The 18,384-nt window shown below is 42.7% G+C and overlaps 1 protein-coding gene across 1 annotated transcript; it reads right to left on the minus strand.

The window, feature by feature from the left end:
* Positions 1-8,629: 8,629 nt before the first annotated feature.
* PCK1 (phosphoenolpyruvate carboxykinase 1) lies at positions 8,630-15,292 on the minus strand (the record flags this gene model as incomplete). Its single annotated transcript, XM_082292635.1, has 9 exons — positions 8,630-9,084; positions 9,668-9,763; positions 10,507-10,638; positions 10,733-10,957; positions 11,077-11,239; positions 12,188-12,375; positions 12,690-12,893; positions 13,515-13,696; positions 15,069-15,292. 9 exons carry the CDS (start codon positions 15,290-15,292, stop codon positions 8,630-8,632), a joined length of 1,869 nt encoding a protein of 622 aa, XP_082148761.1.
* Between the last annotated feature and the right edge of the window lie 3,092 nt (positions 15,293-18,384).

Here is an 18,384-nt window from a genome sequence, read left to right on the forward strand (position 1 = left end):
TTGCAGAGGGTGTTTTTGGCTGTAATTCCTGGGGATCAACACATTAATGAAGTAGCCAATGAACTTTGGGCTGGATGTTGCAATGTCTTCGGGCTGTAGCACTTATCTGGATTACTCTTCAGAGAACCCATGTCCTGTCTGCTCCACAGGGAGGTTCAGAGAACAGTCCATAAATCCTCAGCAATGCACACAATGGATTTTGCTTTAATTTATAATCCACCCCAAGTCACAGTACATTGCTAACTTGGTGTCGATGTGGTGCCTGCTGCACTGACATAACCTGTGTGCAGTGGACACTGAGATCTCTCCAGGCAATCGTGGTTCCCCTTCAGTTTGAATCCTCCTTCCCAGCAGCACAGCACAATGGTCTAATACGCCCAAGGCCTGAAAATATTTATGCTACAAGGACTCCTGGGCTGAGCGTGGCTGGTGTTTGTCCCTGGGTTGTGCATGCTGTGCAACAGCAACAAGCCCTGAATTTCAGGAGTGTCAGCACTGGGAGGAATCTGGTTCTGCACACAGGCAGGCTGCAAACCTTCTGTTAACAACAAAACCTCCAAAATCGCTGACCCACTTTGTTCAGAGGGGTTGCATTCCTTCTCTGAGGTGCTTTGGAGGTTCAGGGATAAGGCAGTACTTAGCACTATAACCAGAAGCTTGGGGAGGGAGAACAGGCAGTGTTGGGAGCCCTGGATGGGAGCAAAGAGTTAACTTGCACCACTGGTTGCATGACAGCCCCCATCTGTCTGTGCCTTCCCCTCCAGCACTTTTCTCCATTATTTCATCAAAGCAACAGGCATGGTTTTAATTTTCCATGACTTGCTTATGAAATATGATCCTTGCTGTAATAAAGAAATGATTTGGTTTGTAATGGATACATAAGAAATCAATTTCCTATTTTTAAATTAGGTGGGATTAACAATGAAGCAAACAATAAGCAGAGCAACGGGAGGGAGAAGGATGGGAGAAAGACCTGGCAGCCCCCAGTCAGGGCTGGCTGCACTTGGACATGTTAAACTGCATTTGTTAATGGCTTTACCAAGGCAGCCACAGCTGTAGTGGTTCTTCCAGTGTATATTCATTTTATGCTTTAAAATCATGATGTTGGGGAGATTGCTGGAGATTCATGAGTTTTCTTCGGCCTGGCAGTAACATTTAGGGTCCAACATGGTTTCTGTCCAAATTCATAGTTCAAAATAATCAGCACCATCATAAATGCCTTGGGAGCAGCTGCCCTGCCTGGCCATCCAGCAAACATGCTCACCCGGACCAGGAGACTGGGAGATGCTCTCCAGCAACTGGAACAGAAGAAGCTTCCACTGTCTAAGGGTGTAGCTGTATGTGAGAGCTGCTTGTTTGGAGATAGAGCAGCAGAGTGACACAGCCTGCAGGGAGTTTTGTAGCTGTCATTGCTAGAAACCATCTGGTCCCCCTCCTTTACCTTCCTCCTACAGCACTGAGCAGCGCTGCCTGGGGACCCCCAGGCCAGGCAGTTGTCAGCAGTCTCACAGCTCTGCACAAGACTAATCAGTACAGTCCCGGCAGCTCTCTGCACTGTGTCCCTGAAAAGAAAGCACTTCCCAGTCCTCGCTGTAGTGAATATTCCCAGTGCCTGGTAATTCTGTGCTGGGTGCCATGTGCTCCACCTGTGCAGGCAGAGCAGTCCATCTGGTGAGGTCCATTGCAGGGGTCTGAGGGGCACAGGGATTAACCTTTAGCCTCTCAAGATGCTCTGCGTGCTTTTTTAATCCCCTGGGTTCCCTGGGAAATTCACCTCCTGTGTAGCATGATGTGGGCAGGGTGCTTGCAGGGCATGTGCAGGGGGGCCTGTGGGCTGCCCAGTCACTGATATTTGCTCCAGGACACAGTCCCTTGGAGCTGCAGGAGTCTTGGAAGGCAGACTGCCCTTTAGACCTTGGACTGCAGACGGCCGATCCAGGTTCCTGCCAAGCCGCACCGAGCACTGCCGGTGTGTTTTTGTGTTGTTGACAGATGTGCTGTTACTCTGCTTTCCTACATGTGCAGGGAGCCCAGGGATCACAGTGTCCCTGGAGCTGTCAGCTTGCAGGGTTTTGGGGATGGGTCCTGTGGGTACCGAGCCTGTCTGAGTCTGTCCCCCTCAGCAAATCACCAAATTGCAGCATGGACTTGCCAGAGCTGCTCTTCTGGTGCCAGCAACTCCTCCTGGCCCAGCTCCACACTTGTGCTAAGTGGCTTTGGAGCTGCCCCAGGGGTCTGTCACGGGTTGGAATTAAGAGTTGCATTTGGCTGGCTGGTCTGTCTTTCCTTCCTGGATGCGATTGCTTTTTTTAGCTTATCTCGGTTCTGCATAGGTTTGTGAGTTCCTGCTGAAGTCTCTAACAAGATTTGTATGGTGGCTTCTTTTTCCTCCAAGCAATCATAATTTGGCCAGAAATAAATGTCTGCAAAAATCTTTTTAAAGTCTCTCCCTCATGTAGGTTTCTGCAGCCTTCTTGAGAGACAAGCCGTAAAAACTGATGGGACTTTTGGAAATGGTTGGTGGGACTTCTAGGACTGGGCAGAAGTCCAACCAATTTCTTGTAATCTTCTCCACATAGATCTGTTATTGCTGGGGCAGGTACCAGATGCATTATCACTACTAATATCCTTCAAGGGTGGAGGGGTGCCTGAGTGTAGGTAACTATGATGAAATAGAGCCAGATTTCTGTCTCTACAGAATAAAGACCAAGAAAACGCCACGGAATCCAAGGCTTGCTTCTACTTATTAGTGTCAGAAGGCAATTGTTTTTGTACTCTAAGACCACCAGTCAACCCATAGCTCTCAAACAGCTTCTCCCTCCCTTTCCCAACTCTTGCCCTAGTTTAAATTTATAGCTAATTTATAATTGGGGTTTTTTCCCCTATTGGTTACCTCTGGAGCTTCAAAAAACTGTTGGTAGTATCACTTTGAAAGGCAAACCCAGGCTGAATGTGGGGTTTTTGCTGGGGTTTGTTTTTGTGCAGATTCTTTCTGTCACCACCAGAGCCAGCAGGAGCTCTGTTGTCCAGCTCCACTGTCCCAGCCGTGGGGCTCTCCACGAAGTTGTTATTTAAGACTTATTTAAGGGACTGAGGTGGAACTAAAGTCCAGGCACACTTACCTTAGCCTGGGCAGACATGAATGAGCTATAGGAATAGGACCAGGGGAGTCAGGGTGCTCAATAAGGGTCAGGGCAGAAGCTTCCCATGGCTCTCACCACCTTTCTGGCTCCTGCCAGCAGGAATAACTCCTGGGAGAGTTTTACCACTCATGGTTCCATGTCATTCAAAGTCACCCCACTTCTGCAGCATTGCTGGACCTGGATGGTGATGTTGTTCACCCTGTGGGTGGGAATTTATCTCCATGCCCCTTGCAAGGCTCTGCTGGCTTCCCAGCCAGCTGAACTGCCATCGTCTTGTAGCTTTAGGTTTCACTCTCTTTCCAACCTTGGATAAATTTAAAGCCGCTATTCATAGCTGCTCTCAGGATCTGGAGCTCCAGAACACCATGGGAAGTTTCTCATCTGTTCAGGAAGACAGGAAGACACAGATAAATATAGTGATGGTTTTCAGTGGGTAAAACAAGGTTTTGTTGTTCTATTCACGTTCAGAGCTGGCATTTGTGCTGTTGCTGTGCCAACCTCCACCATGGTGACAGGCCCTTTCTAGGATTTCTGATGAGATGGGAAGGATGACAAGTTCAGACTATCAGTTTAGTTTAAAGCCCACAAATCTATACACAGCAGGGGTAAGATCTATTTATTGTGAGCCTAGGAGCTCTTTTCTGTGGAGGATGAGCTTAGTTTGTGCTGGAGAACAGCTGTTTATCAGGATCAAATTTCTGGGAGGAACTGTTCCTTGGCCATCTCAACCTGGGAAATGGCCTTGTGATGCTTTACAAGAAAAAGAACAAAAACTACATTCTTGGTTCAAAAAAAGAACAAAACCAACAGAAATTAAATGCAGCAGTTTACAAAGGGATTTTTTAGCTGAATAAAAGGCCTTGAGGCTGCATAAGAAACAGCACAAAAATTTTGATATGTTCCTTTGGGAGGATTAAACCAGATGTTTTCCCTTTTCCAATGGCCAACATCTGACATTTCCAAAGAAGACAAAAAGAACATTTCTGGGATGTGTATTAGCAAAAGTTCTGCTTGCAGCTTATCAGCTTGAAGGAAAGCTGAAGGCAGAATCCTCTCAGAACCTATGTCTGGTCACATTTTCACTGGAGAAAAGGCATGGCAAGAGGCACCAGTGTGAGGAGGAGCAAAACAAATTTCAAGGTGATTGTCACTGATGGCATCAAAGGCAGCACAAAGCCCTTCATGCTGGGTAGGGACAACTCAGAGGTCTTTTGCATGGCCTTGTAGAGTAAAGGCATCATAACCATGTTTTTGTTTGCAAGGAGCAGACACAGCCTGAATTTAGCATATTAATTTATGTGGATTTCTGCAATTTGCTCACAAAATCCTTCTCTGGTAAAGTTTTGCAGCCAACATATCCATGGTGGCTGCAGAATGCTGTAAAGGAATACAATAGCAATTTGTGGTTTTTCTTTCTCATTTTCCCCACCTAGCTGTTTTGCATAAGGACTCACAGATGGGGCTGGACGTGGTTTGGAATCTCGGTGAGGAGGATTTGCCAACATTAATTTGACCAATGTGCCCTTTTGTACTGCTGAGGTTAAACCACTGCCAGAAATGTCCTCCACGATCAACACTAACAATTACTAATCTGGAGTTTAGAGTGCTCTGCTTTGCCATCCATAGCAGCATTCCCACAGTCTTCCAGCCAGGTACATCTCTAGTTACAATAATTGTCTTTCAGCTGGGGAGCTGACTGACTATACTGCCGAAAGTATGGAATAAATCATGTTACTATGGCAGCCAAGATTTTTGGAAAACAGCATTTCCCAGAGCACAAATGCCATTTCTCTGAATTTTGCTTCTTTTCCTGAAAATATCATCCCAGAATTGTGAGAGGTTTGAAGTTTGGTTTCCCCATTTTCCAACATGAGTTCTGCACACGCTGGATGCTGCTTTTCAGGTTTATTTATTTACTAGGTTTAACCTTCATGATGTTGATAGAATCCAGGTGTGTGGATATCTTATATACTCAAGCTAATTACTGCTGAGACTGACATCTGAGAAAGGGATTTGAAGGAACAAGACAAAACACAGTCAAAACTTGACCTTGAACCATGAGAAATGAGTCCAAAGGATGGCATTGGGCTTGGAGGCTTCTCAACCTGTGCAAGGACTGGGCCAAGGTCTAGGTCTGAGCTCTGGATTTATCTGTGCTAACAGGAGCACTTGGCACTGAGGCCAGACTTTTTGCCTGAGGGACTGTGCTAAATTTAGGGCAGTTGAGCACAGCTTTTCCTGGATGCGGTGCATCCATCACAGTGTTCTTGTCCAGTGAATCACGGCACAAACAAGGCACCAGAGATCGTATCCTCAACAGCATTAATGGTTAAACTGTGATTTTAATTTTGTCTCTCTTCTTCTCAGCCACCGGTACATCCACAAGTGTTTTAACAAAGTATTTTGTTTCTCACTTCCCAGAATACCAAGTGCATTTCATAACACAGCTGTTGCAAATGTTATGGCTCCGTACACTTCGTGTGTTAGTCTTGCCTGTGCTTCCCTTCTCTGAATTGCGTTTAATAGGCCAAGTTTTATATTTCTCTACTAATTTGTAGAAATTTATTGCATTTGTTGCCTTCCCCCCTTTCTTTTGAAAATCAGGGGAACTTCCAAATTTCAATTTAAAAGCATTTTGTTTTTATGGAGCATAGTATTTGTTGGAGGGAGAAGAGTTGAGATCATAATCTGGCACGGTTGAGTAAGTTTCTAAATTTTAAACCACCGCCTTCTCTCTTTTTAAACATTTTCACTGCCAATACTAAACATTTTGATCATTCAAAATGTAAATTGTACTCCCCATAGATGCTGATGGGCTGAGGATATATTTACATACAAAGGAGCTATTGAATGACTCATGCAAAAACTCATTTTCTTGTTCTCATTCCTAACAGTACAGCAGGTTTTTTCCCCCATTTTCTGGTTTCCGGAATGATCTTTGTCTCTGAGCAGTGTTTGAAAAGGTGCATGTGGTTAAAATGTGTGCAGTGGGAAAACCACAAATGGTTTAAATATTTTTTGCCAGAGGAGCTTGTGATAGTCACTGTCCACGAGCTGTGCTGTGTTACATAGAAAAAACACCCAGAGCACAACCTGAGGGCAGTGCCGGTCAAAGGAAGGGAAACTCCCCAATTTCTTGGGGTGAGGAGGAGAAAGCAGGGGTTTAGTCAGAATATGAAAGCCAGTGTTTTGGGCTGGGTAAGATGTTCTCAAGGCAGTTAGCGCTTTATAATAGCAGTGTTGCTAACTGGGCGTGTGCTGTAAGACCTCAGTGATGGTATCTATATCTCCTCATGGAGCAGCATTTTATGGGAGAAGTGTCACTTGGTTTTCCCATGTCCATATGCCTGCTGGGCTTGGGCCCCTGGCACAGATTCCTCTGGCAGGAAGCAGGAGTCGTTTCTTTGGAACATTTGTTGGAGCCTGGTTGTGTTTGGGAAGGCAGAGCAGCACACTGGAGTGCTCAGAGAGCTCTGGAAAGCCCCAAGCTTCTGTACATCTCCTGGGCAGCATTTCAAGCTGTGCCTGGAACACGTCTGTGCTGCTCAGGGCCGCGATCCTCTCCTGAGGCCTCTAAGAAACTCTGAGGCTGTAACTGGCCATAACTCTCTGATATTACCATGATGAATTTTCTCAGCTCTCCCTGTTCTTCCTTAGACATATCCAAATACCAGTCCAGTGCTGTCATATCAGTTTGAGAACAGCCCAGGCTTTTCATCAGCTATTTATAGAATTACTTTATTAACAACTTTATTTTATACACTTGATAGTAATCCTTGAATCTGAGGAGTGTGTATTCCAGTCTTCCTTGGCTCACTTCCTCTGACTTATTTATTGACTTTCACCTTGACTTTTCCATTGATTTGGAGCCTGCTCAAGAGCACACATATAGGTGACCCTATAGGAGATGCAGATGTGATTTTGATCACCTCCACAGAGGCTGCACCACTCTCCTCCACTTCCATCACAGCTTTCTATTGTCTGTTCTCTGTCTGACCTATGCATTGAGTTGGGCTCTATTATTCACTTCAGAACTGATAATGTTTGTGTTAAGTCTTAAATATGGAGTCAGGGGGTGGTTAGAGCCTTTTCAGGTTATGTGACCTCTCCTAGCAAACTTTGGAGGGCAGCTGTTGACCAGCCCTGGCACTGTTTGCTCTGCAAGGAAGCAAGGTCTGTAAAAAGGCTTATTACACCATGTAAGTGATTTTCTTTTTGCTAAGCAAATATTTGCAATATGTTTTGGGAGATCAAGCATTCAAAGTGAAAAAGCAGGATACCTGCCAGGGATGTGGGAAGCACATAAATGACACCTCTAATTGTGAGAACACGGGATGGTTTTAGTGTCTTGGCTCTACAAGGAAGCCAACACAGGCTCCTACCCTGATTTTCATTGAGCTCTAAGGCTTTAGGCATCCCAACAAATCTGGAGAACTTTTTCCCAAATTGTCTTTACTTCAACAGCTGCACTCGTTACCCTTGCAAAAGCCAAGGTACTGTGGAACAGAGACAAATCCTATGACTTTAACAAATGAGCAAGGTCCTAATATGGGGCTTTCCTAGAGGGTAGTTTATTTTATAAATGCCTGCAGTAACTAACAATGCCCAGTTATGGAGAGTGTGTCACCAGCTGGATGACTGCTCACAGCTGGTATCATAATTTCTGGACCATTCCTTGGCTTGAATCAAAGTTGCAAAGACAGTATGTGGCTTAAACCAGTTGGCTTAGGAGTAGCAGATCAACTCCAGTCAACATCTAACTTCCACATGTGAATCTCTCCCTGTGCTGTGGTATTGACAGGAGGCTCAATTTATATGCATGCAGTTTATAAACAGCAAGAATACTGGAAATGAGGTAATATTTTGTATAAACATTTATTTTATAGTTTAAGAACAAGCCATTCAAAACATCTGGAAATCACAGGAACATGAGTAATACATAATAGCAATATCTTAAATATGCATTAGTAATATAAAGTCATCTTTCACTCTGATAGAAGTTACAACTTCATTTTTCTAAAAAATATTTAAGCCATGAAATATGTTTAGGTAGTACATATATACAGCATCTAATTTTCTCTCCTCTTTCCTGTAGAGTCTGAGACTCCAGAGGTTTCTGTGATGGAAACAATGTGCTACAACTTGAAGGCTGGATTGGTTTGGATTGTATACGCAGAACTAGGCAAATAATTTACACTCATCATGGCTCTGTGTGCATGTAAGTGACACAGCAGGGGTTTCAGACCCTGTGCACATGCACTCCCACAGCTGCTCACCTATTCACAACAACCGATGCAGTTATAAATCATTAGGTCTGGAGTTATTTCTAGAATGTCTGTATTTATATCCTAACTAAGCTATGACCTACTTTCATTATAACCCCCTGCCCATCAGTGTGCTGTTATGCTTCCAGTGGTGATTTGGTGAAATGTGTTTGCCCTGTCTTAGTGTGTGCGAATTGATAAATAATTGTGGGTTTGATCAGCTTACAGCTGTTTTATCCTCATCTCTAAGGCAAGCAATTCCCTTTCTATTTCATAGGGAAGGTCAGCATTAACTTGCCCTTCAAAGTATTGCTTGATTTCTTCTACCTCTTTTTCCCAGAACTCTTTTGAGATGTCAAACAGTTCGGTCAGGTTGACATCTTCTAAACCCTTCAAGTTCAAAGCAGCATCAGTAGGGATGTAACCTATGGCAGTTGGTTTGGCAGAGGCTTTCCCTTCAATTCTGTTGAACATCCACTCCAGCACACGGGAATTCTCCCCAAAGCCAGGCCACAGGAATTTCCCTTGGCTGTCTTTCCGGAACCAGTTAACGTGGAAGATCCTGGGTAGCTTTGCAGCTGGACGATGGGCCATGCTCAGCCAGTGGGCCAAGTATTTGCCAAAGTTGTAGCCAAAGAAAGGCCTCATGGCAAATGGATCGTGCATAATGATTTTGCCTGTTCAAAACACAGATGGAGAAGGTAAGGAAATACATAGCACATTTATTCTAAAGTACAAAGATTCAGATCCTCCCAGGGTTTAATACCCATAATCCCTTCACCATCCTTCTGAACCAAAGAGCTTTAAGGAACAACACAAGCATTATCCTTGATGTACAAAAAAAGGTAGAAATTAAATTAATTTTTGTTTTTAAACTTCTTAAATCTCAGGTCAAGCAGCTTAAATGAAGATCCTCAAGAGATGGCTATCATTCACGCATCTATGTTGAGCTCTAGCAGAAGAGAAAATTTAAGTTTGTTTATCCCAGACTGTAACAAGAACTCCCTGTCAAGGCTTCTGGCAACCCTGTGCCTGCATTCTGTTCTGTATGCTTGCCACCTAAGGGATTATTTTGCTTAATTTGACTTTTACAGAGAATTTGGCTCTTAATTCCAGTGCAAATATTTCCTATTGTGAAAATGCACAGGTTGCAAAATTAGCTGCCAAGACTGAAATGTGAAAGAGCGAGGGGAAGGAGAGGGCAGGCAGTCCAGAGGGGACTGCTTTTAATACAGGTAGGCCGATTAAATTTTGATTTACCTTTGTGCTCAGCAGCTGCTGTTGCTTCAGATCTCATGGCTGCTCCTACAAATACTCCATGCTTCCAGTTAAAGGCCTCATATACAAGAGGGACACCTAAAAAAGAACAAAATCACTTCAGTAATTAGAGGTCCAGAAACATTTTTATAACAGGTTTTGCTATCTGAGATAGTGCTGAATGCATGTCACGGGATAATATAGTCTACTTTTTCCTGTTTTTTAAAATCAGTTCATTTTCTGCTCTCTTACAGCAAACAAGTTTAAATGAATGTTTTCAAAACTGGCTAGTGATTACTGAACACATCCATGTTTAGTTGCTCAGTGGGAGATATCTGGCACATCAGAATCTCCAGCAGATTTTAGTGGAAATAGAATCTGGTCCTGTGGTCATATTAGACTCAGACCTAGCATTACTTCTATTTCTTTTCCAACTTTAGGTGATCTTTAACAGAACAATTTATTTTACTTCCCTTTCTTTAAACTATCTAAAACTGATTCATTTCTCTAAACATTTGCTAACTGAACTAGTTCAACTACAAGCAAATTGAGGCCAATACAGCAATTTTCTATGCGTCTACTACCCAGGTTAGTGGATCCTGATCTCCCTCCAGCCCGTTATTATTATTATGTGTTTTGTGCTAACATCAAACAGCTCAGACACTGCAATACCAGTGGCTGGAAGCGTGCGTGCAAAAGGCTAACATGGAGAAACTGGACTAACGTTGTTATTTCCTTGCTTTTGCAGCTGTGAAAGAAAAACCCATGTCTATGGCCAGCTGTGTGTCAACCCTTCTGTGGCCAGCACTTCAGCCTGGAAACGTGGCTGCTGCATCTCTTACCAGCAGGTCTGCGGCCTCCAAAAATGATCCCCTCGATGGGAACGCCTTCGGGTGACTCCCACGCAGGATCCATGATGGGGCACTGCCTGGCTGGGGAGCAGAACCTGGAGTTGGGGTGAGCACAAGGTTCCCCTGCACAGAACAAAATAAAAAGGTCATGATGGCAGAAGTAACATTAATTAATTTCAAAGAAAGCCAAGAGAGGGCCATGGCATGGGCCAGGTACCGTTGTCTGGGGTCCAATCCTTGTTCTTCCACGAGGTCACGGTCACTCCAGCTGGCAAGGGCTCATCAATGCCTTCCCAGTAGACACCTCCATCACTGGTTTCTGCCACGTTGGTAAAGATGGTGTTCTTGAATATGGTTTTAATAGCATTGGGATTTGTTTTGACTGAGGTTCCAGGGGCGACACCAAAAAAGCCATTCTCAGGATTGATTGCCCTTAAGTTGCCTGGAAGTTAAATGACAAAATATAAGTAAATCATACTGATTTAATTCTATCCAGAATTTTGTAGCATGTCTTACTGCACCTACAGCAACCTGTAAAACATTCCAATTTAATTTCCATACCTTGTTCATCAAATTTCATCCAGGCAATATCATCACCCACACACTCAATTTTCCATCCTGGCAGGCTTGGGTTCATCATGGCCAAGTTAGTTTTTCCACATGCACTAGGGAATGCTGCAGCAAAGTACTTCTTTTTACCTTCTGGATTGGTAATTCCCAGGATCTATTGAAAAATTAATGCAACTGTTAAACACAGTCTTTTTTTCTTGCACTTTTTGTTTTGGAGATTGTCTCCCAGCAAGTGGAAATTATAAGATATTTAATAATGCACATTTTTTCCTACAGAAAAAGCACCACATAATATAGCTGAAAAATATCTCAAACTGTATTTTTGAAATCAGAGAGTCAACTCTTGCCATTAGAATATCTGTAAGAAATTCTTATATTTTTAAAAAATGTTGGGTCTGCACATAATAAACATTTATCTTTATTTTTCTGATTAAAGACCATATACATCTGGGTTTCACTGTTGAGACAGAAGAAAACGAGGCAATATTCTTTTGGCTGCACAAGTGGAGTGAAGGGAAAGCACTTTGTGCGTAGATACTTCTGCTCTTCTCAGAGACCACAGATATTTTTTCTGAGACTGTTCTCTTATGCACTTTGAAGTTCTTTTTTGCAGTGGTATTTTATGGCGGTAGAATGTTTGAGTGACAGCAGAAATTAAAGGCAGGAAGGGTACACAGCCTTAGAATTCCCTTAGAAAAACCAATATTTGCAGGTTTTTGAGTGCATAGACCTCTTTATAATATGAAAGACAATTTTAAAAACTTGTATGAATCTTTAGCTATTAGACTTGTAAAGCATATGCCCAGTGATGATGTTCAGGCTCTGCTCAAGTACATGGGTCTGCCTCCAAGAAGTCACTCTCAGAAGTTCCAAATCTTGCTTGTTTTATGCCATTACAGGTACTATTTTAAAAGTTTAGCACTTGGCCTTGCAAGCAGTTTTCTATTCCTCATGAGCCTGGCACGGGATACATTCCTATCTAAAGTTACAGGACTATCCATATGAGACTAATTTCATTGATAACAAGATGGGTGATGGATTTATGTGGCTCTAATTTGGGGTTTAACGGCTGCTCAAACACACATGATTTAATAGCTCTTACCAGCATGTGCTCTGCGAGCCAGCCCTCCTCTTTGGCCAGTCTGCTGGCAATTCGGAGAGCAAAGCATTTCTTCCCCAGCAAGGAGTTTCCTCCGTAGCCGCTGCCAAACGAGATGATCTCCCTGCGATCCGGGAGATGAGCAATCAGCGTCAGCTCCGGGTTGCACGGCCAGTTGTTGATTAATGGTTCTGCAGAACAGAATGTTGTACTCATGAATGCAGCAATTTCCATGCTTGATCACGCTGTTGTTTCATCAGCATTGAGCCTCTGACAGCAACCCACACCAGATGCTTCAAGGAAATCCCTGGTAAGTACCAGGGATAATAATCTCCTTTCCATGAAACTCTCGTTGAGCTTTGATTCCTTTAATTGAGTTTTGAACCTAGTGCTGTTACAGAACCACCCTGGTCTTCTCTGGTGAGGGTCTCCCATGTGCTGAGGGCACACACACAGCTCCAAAACACAGCCCTGGGAATTTCCAGGGGTTTTTAATGGCTCTTACCTTTTAGTGGGAGAGGGCACCCAACCGAGTGAAGGCATTTTACAAACTCCCCATTGCCCAGGGCTTTCAAAACATCTGTTCCCATCCGTGTCATGATCCTCATGCTGGCCACCACATAGGGTGAATCCGTCAGCTCGATCCCAATCTTGGACAAAGGTGATCCAATAGGCCCCATGCTGAAGGGGATGACATACATTGTACGTCCTGGAAAACAGGGAGTAGCAACATGTGGCCAAGAGTAAAACAAAGAACTTTTGAAGTAACCTTTATTCATGAGGAGGTTGTTTCTCAGTCCTTTAAGAGCCATTTGTCTTGTGAGAGCTCCTGATGATGTTTCAAGAGTGCTTGTAGCTTTCTGTTTGTCGAATTGTGTAGCAAGAAGTTTTATCTTAAATGCTGAAAGCAGCAGTTCAGACAGATTGTCTAGCCACGACTAAGGGGAGTTGAAGGTCAAGTTCTCTGTTAGTGTAAATCCCTGAATCTGAAATTATTGCTGTGGATGGGGGGGTCCCTCATTCTCATCTCACTTCCTATCTGCTGCTTAGTTGCTGTGTGACTTATTGAACAAAGTCACACAAAGTTTTGTACTTTGCCACTCTTTTGGAAGACAACAGTGCTGGAAAGAGACTGAGGACTGTCCTTGCCCAGGTATTTGGGTCTGTGGTAAGATCTGCATGAAACCAATGAAGTGACTATCGGGGGTATAAAGTTAAATCTTCAGCTCAAATTGTTCTTTAAAGATAACAGTGACTTGTAACTGTCATCTTTACAGTAGTGTCTCTGCAATCCTGAAAGTTCAGTGTCAATCATCTTTTTCTTGCCTACCTTGCATGCAGCCCGGGAACCTGGTGTTGAAGGCTTTCTCAAAATCTTCCTCAGACATCCAGCGCCCCAGCTGGCTTGTTCCAGTCTTAGGAATCGGCGTGGTATCTCTCTGCTCTTGAGTGATGATGACAGTTTTGCTCTCAATTCTTGCCACATCTCTTGGATCAGTGAGAGCCAACCAGCTGCATTTCACCAAAAATCAGGAAATTAGACTTTATAAATATAGCATTTTTACCCTTCTGTGGGACCAATTTGGCACAAAAGGATGCTAAAACAATGCTTTGTAAGGCAAAAATTACAGTGACAGAGCCAGTATAACAGATAATCTCAAAAATCAGTCAGATACATTCTCTCATACAAATTGTTTTAAGACTTTCCAGTGCTAATAACAAATTACATGGCCTAGGAAATTCTTGTTACATGTTAATACTCCTTTGCCCCTTATCTCAGCCTTATTCTCTGTTGCTAACTTTCAGGGAAAAGTTAATCTTCTTTAATTCTCATTCTCATCAGTGTGAAGTTGTTTTATATGGGGACCATAAAATGATGCCTCGAGCTAAGTGGATGCCAAGGAAAGTAGTTTAAGTGTTGGTATAAGTGCCAGAGGGATCAGAACCCAGCTTAGTGAATTGGCATAGTTCTTTAAGTTAGAGGCATCACAGAGTAAATACTGAGAATAAGCACGATCATTAAAAGTGAAGGAGTTTATTAAGGGGATTCTTTTTCCCCTCCAAGGAATTTTTGCCATCTATGTACAATAGAGGGGATTGTTTTACATTTTCACCTCTGTGCATTGAAATTTTCCATGAGTATAAAAATGTTCTAGTTGGGCTGTCATAACCATCATCACTACAGCTAAGCATATAATTAACAATGAATAATTTATCTGGTGAATCTTGCCCTTTTCTCTCCCAAATAGTCTGCAAACAGATTGCCAAATTCCTGCACTTAGTTATTCAAAAGTCATTGCAGATTTCTCCCATGAAGATCTCGTGGTTGGCACGTAATTCCTGAGTATGCACTTGTTGTTAATATTCTCCTTTCATGTTCAGTTAGTTGGGAGAAATTATGAAATATTTGAAAAAAGTATTTGCAGAATACATTAGAGTCAAAGCTCATCAGTACGATATGAATAATGCCTGTACTGAATAACATTTGAACACCCACAGACCTATCTGAATGCCACAAAAAAGTATGTGATGAATAAACTAATTGGCTAAAATAGTAGAAGTCTTCAAAAGAAGATTTGCTCAATAATATTTAGCCACTTCTAATGATTAGTTGCGTATGTCTCATGACATTATTTCAGTTCCCTGATGTAACTAATCAATAGAGACAACATACAGTTGATAGTCCAACTGAATAATATGCTTAATGCTAATTTTTAGAGGACAAAGTTTGCTTTTCCTGAGTATTTCACCTATGTAAGCTAAAGTTCCGAAATGTTCATGGAAAGCAAATATTGGAGAGTTATAAGAAGTTTTTAAAGTAAACAGGATAAAAAATGAATTTTCCAATTCTGAGATGTTACTTGACTTCATGTAGGCTACTCACCAGTTCTCATACTTGTTCAGCTTCTTGATCATGCCTTGTTCCACCATGATGTCCAGAATTTTTTTGTTCTCCTCTTCTGAGCCATCACAGATGTGAATGCACTCAGGCTGGCACAGCTTGGCGTTGGTTTCGATGAAATCCCTCGCTTCTGGAGACAGACTCTCCAAATCCCCCTGGACAACTTTGGGCATGACGTTCATCTCGGCTTTCAACTGTGGGGGCATTATTGAAGCTGTAGTGGATCTTGTTGAGGGCTTTGAAATACTGATCACAATCTAAAATCAAATAGATTGGGTGTGTTAGCACACTTTACCTTCTAACCAGTGTCACAAAGCCTAACAACATATAACATAAAGGGAGAATTTGCAATGGACTTGATTATCTACTGCTTTAATATCGAGATAGGGAATTTGGATCACTGCTAATTTCAAGGTGGAAAAAATAGAGGCCATTCTACTAATTTAAGGTGAAAAAAGAAAAAAAAAATAAGGCCATTCTACTTACTGTCTATGTAAGGTGGCGCTGGATGCCAGAGAGGATTTTGCTGTCCCTTTCAGCTGAGCCCGTTTCACCTGCCTTGGAGCTCTCTTGCAGTTGCTGCTTTCCAAGGACGCACCTCCTTCCTTAAATATTCTTTGTGGTAGTGTCCATCCCACCAGTTGAGGTGAGGGAGGCTTGTCCTTTACATCACCACTGGATGTGTCTTGGGACAGTGCCACTGACATTGTCATCACGCAGAGCTGTCAACAAAGCAGCCCTGGTGGGGTAATGATTTAACAGGCTTGATTAATGAATGCTGAAAGCGGAGGTTCTTAGCCCCCGGGTTTGCTGTTTTGAAGCAGTTACAAAATTTAGCAGCTTAACCAAACTTTGATCCAATTTGGCTTTGAAATCAAAAATGTCATAACTTCTCGGCTTGTGGGAAAGGTTGAGTACAAAGAGTTTCTGCAGCAGGAACACAGAGGTCATGCACGGAGGCAAAGTGCAGTTGGCACATTTTGTAGGCAGATGGTCACTAGTTGGCTGTGAAGTGGAGGCTCGTCCAAGGAGTGTTTACTCACCTTGGGAACATTGCCTGATCCAGGTATAAAGTTCAACAGTGAGCACTGACAGGCCTGAATAACCACTACGTACACAAGGCCCAGAGCTCTTATTTTTGTCTATGCAATACTAAAATATTCCCAAGCAATATAAATCTAAGTGTTGTGGTTCCTTCAGTGTAGGCTAGGAAGTTTTTGCTTATGGCTTGCTTTAGGCTCTTGGAAACTAAACAATTAATTTCTATTGCTACAAGCCCAGAATAGGCAGAGTGGCAACTGTCTCAATAATTAACCTCCTCTTTCAAATATTATGTTTTATTTTACTGTGAATTTTGTGGGGGGGAGGTGTCATAAAATATTAACCCATCTCTAAATTAGTACTCAGAGCAAAAGCACAGAACTGCTCAGGACTGGGGCTGCACACTGTTCTGTGGCTGAAGTGCTCTGTGCATATGTGCACATTCACAGACTTGAGTCTGTATCTGTATCAGTTGTGGCAGTGTCTGATACCAACAGCCACTACTACTCTTACAGTTCTGAGGGTTATCTCAGAGTGATATCAGACGCCTGTGTGATCTCAGACACTTTGAGCTTTTGTCTCTGTTTCTGCCTGCCTGTCTTTAGCTTCCCCTATTCCATTTCAGACCATTGTGACCATAAAGAAAGGTGGTCCTCATGTCCATTTGTCCATGCAGTCTGAGTGTGTGAAGACTGAAGTATTTCAGACAAACAGAACTGTAGAAATAACTCTGCTGCCATTTCCTCTTGCTGTGTTTACACCCAGTCCCATCAGAGCATCTGGGGTCTGGATGAGATGGTGATTTCATGCCAGCTTGTGGGAGGTTTTTTGTATTGATGGGGCTTTTACTATGTATGTAAAATGTTGTCATTGGTAGTTTGCAGAATAGGAAATCTGGGATTCCCAGCTAAGTTTCAGCTCTATAAAGCAACAAAATTGACTGAGTATCTTGTATAAAGGGTGTTCAAAACCCAGCCATTGCTCAGGTTGTGAATCAGCTGGATGTTCCCAGCAAGGCTCTTGCTGGGGCAGCCAGCAGTGACTTACAAGCCCTGAAAAGCCATGCTGGCAGAGCAGCAGGGATCAGGACTGCAGTTCACCTTCCTGCCCTGCAAGTCTAAAATACTGCAGAGCTGAACCTCCCACTGCAGGAACACCCCCTGGGACTGTACCCTTTATCTCCCCATCAAAGTCTTTTATTATGTTTTGTAAATAAGGGAAGAAAATATTGAGGTAAAAGGGGCTGTCCTTGATTCATGGCAAGGCCAAACATTCCTGAAAAGGAAAACAAAAATCTGGTGGGATAAGAGGTGCTGAAGACTGTTCTAGATAGGGCTGTGACGTAAGCAAAGACAAAATCCAACCCAAATTTAATAATGGCAAAGCTGGTGTTTGTCTTCAAAGTCCACATACTGTGTTGCTGGTGGAGCTGATCAGAAATATTTTCCTTTTAAAACACGTCATTAAGTACCTTCATTAAAAATAAAATGGAGCATAATCTTTAGTAATACTAAGCAGAGCCCTTTTTCAGAGAAGTACAAAAATACTGAGTGCTTTTTGCTGGCCAGGTAAGTCAGTGTACGTAGAAATAACTGAGAGTTAAGCCAGCAATGCTCAGTTGTCAGGAAGACAGTAGACCAGAAAATGATCCTATTGCAGCACAAGTAAAATCAGAATAAAAGCTTAAATACAACAGTGTAATACAGCAGGATAAGTCTTAGTGTCTCTAGGTTTTGAGAGGAGGAAAAAAATTCCCAAACCCAGAGCATTAATTCTGCCAATTAAATTACAGTCAGGCAGGTGTTGTGCAAATTTTCTAACACTGCAATCCTAACCTCCCACAATCTTGCTATACAAACTGTGGGCTTCTCTTGAGAAGACACTAAATATGCCAAATTGGTGGCACTGTGTTATGAACATATGTCCATTAAAAATCACATTAAGGATTCCAAATGTTTTTCATTTGTGATGGCAGCAGGGCTCGAGTGCAGATGTCCACTGGGAATTCTAGACACTTCAGCATCAAATTACTTGTATTTAGGTAACACCTCCCATCAGAGGATCTCAAAGCATACCACAAACACACAGTAAGCCTCAAGCCCCTACATAAAACACACGTAGTATTTGGTGCAATGAAATAAGTGGAGCATATGCAAATCAGGCCCAGGATTTTTTTTTTTTTTTCAAGAATCTTCTCATTTAGAGATTCAGCTTTTAGACAGCCAACAGAAGGCATTAAAGGTTTTATGTGAAGATA

This window comes from Coloeus monedula (assembly GCF_965178545.1).
Source record: "Coloeus monedula genome assembly, chromosome: 17".
Classification (NCBI taxonomy): Eukaryota; Metazoa; Chordata; class Aves; order Passeriformes; family Corvidae; genus Coloeus; species Coloeus monedula.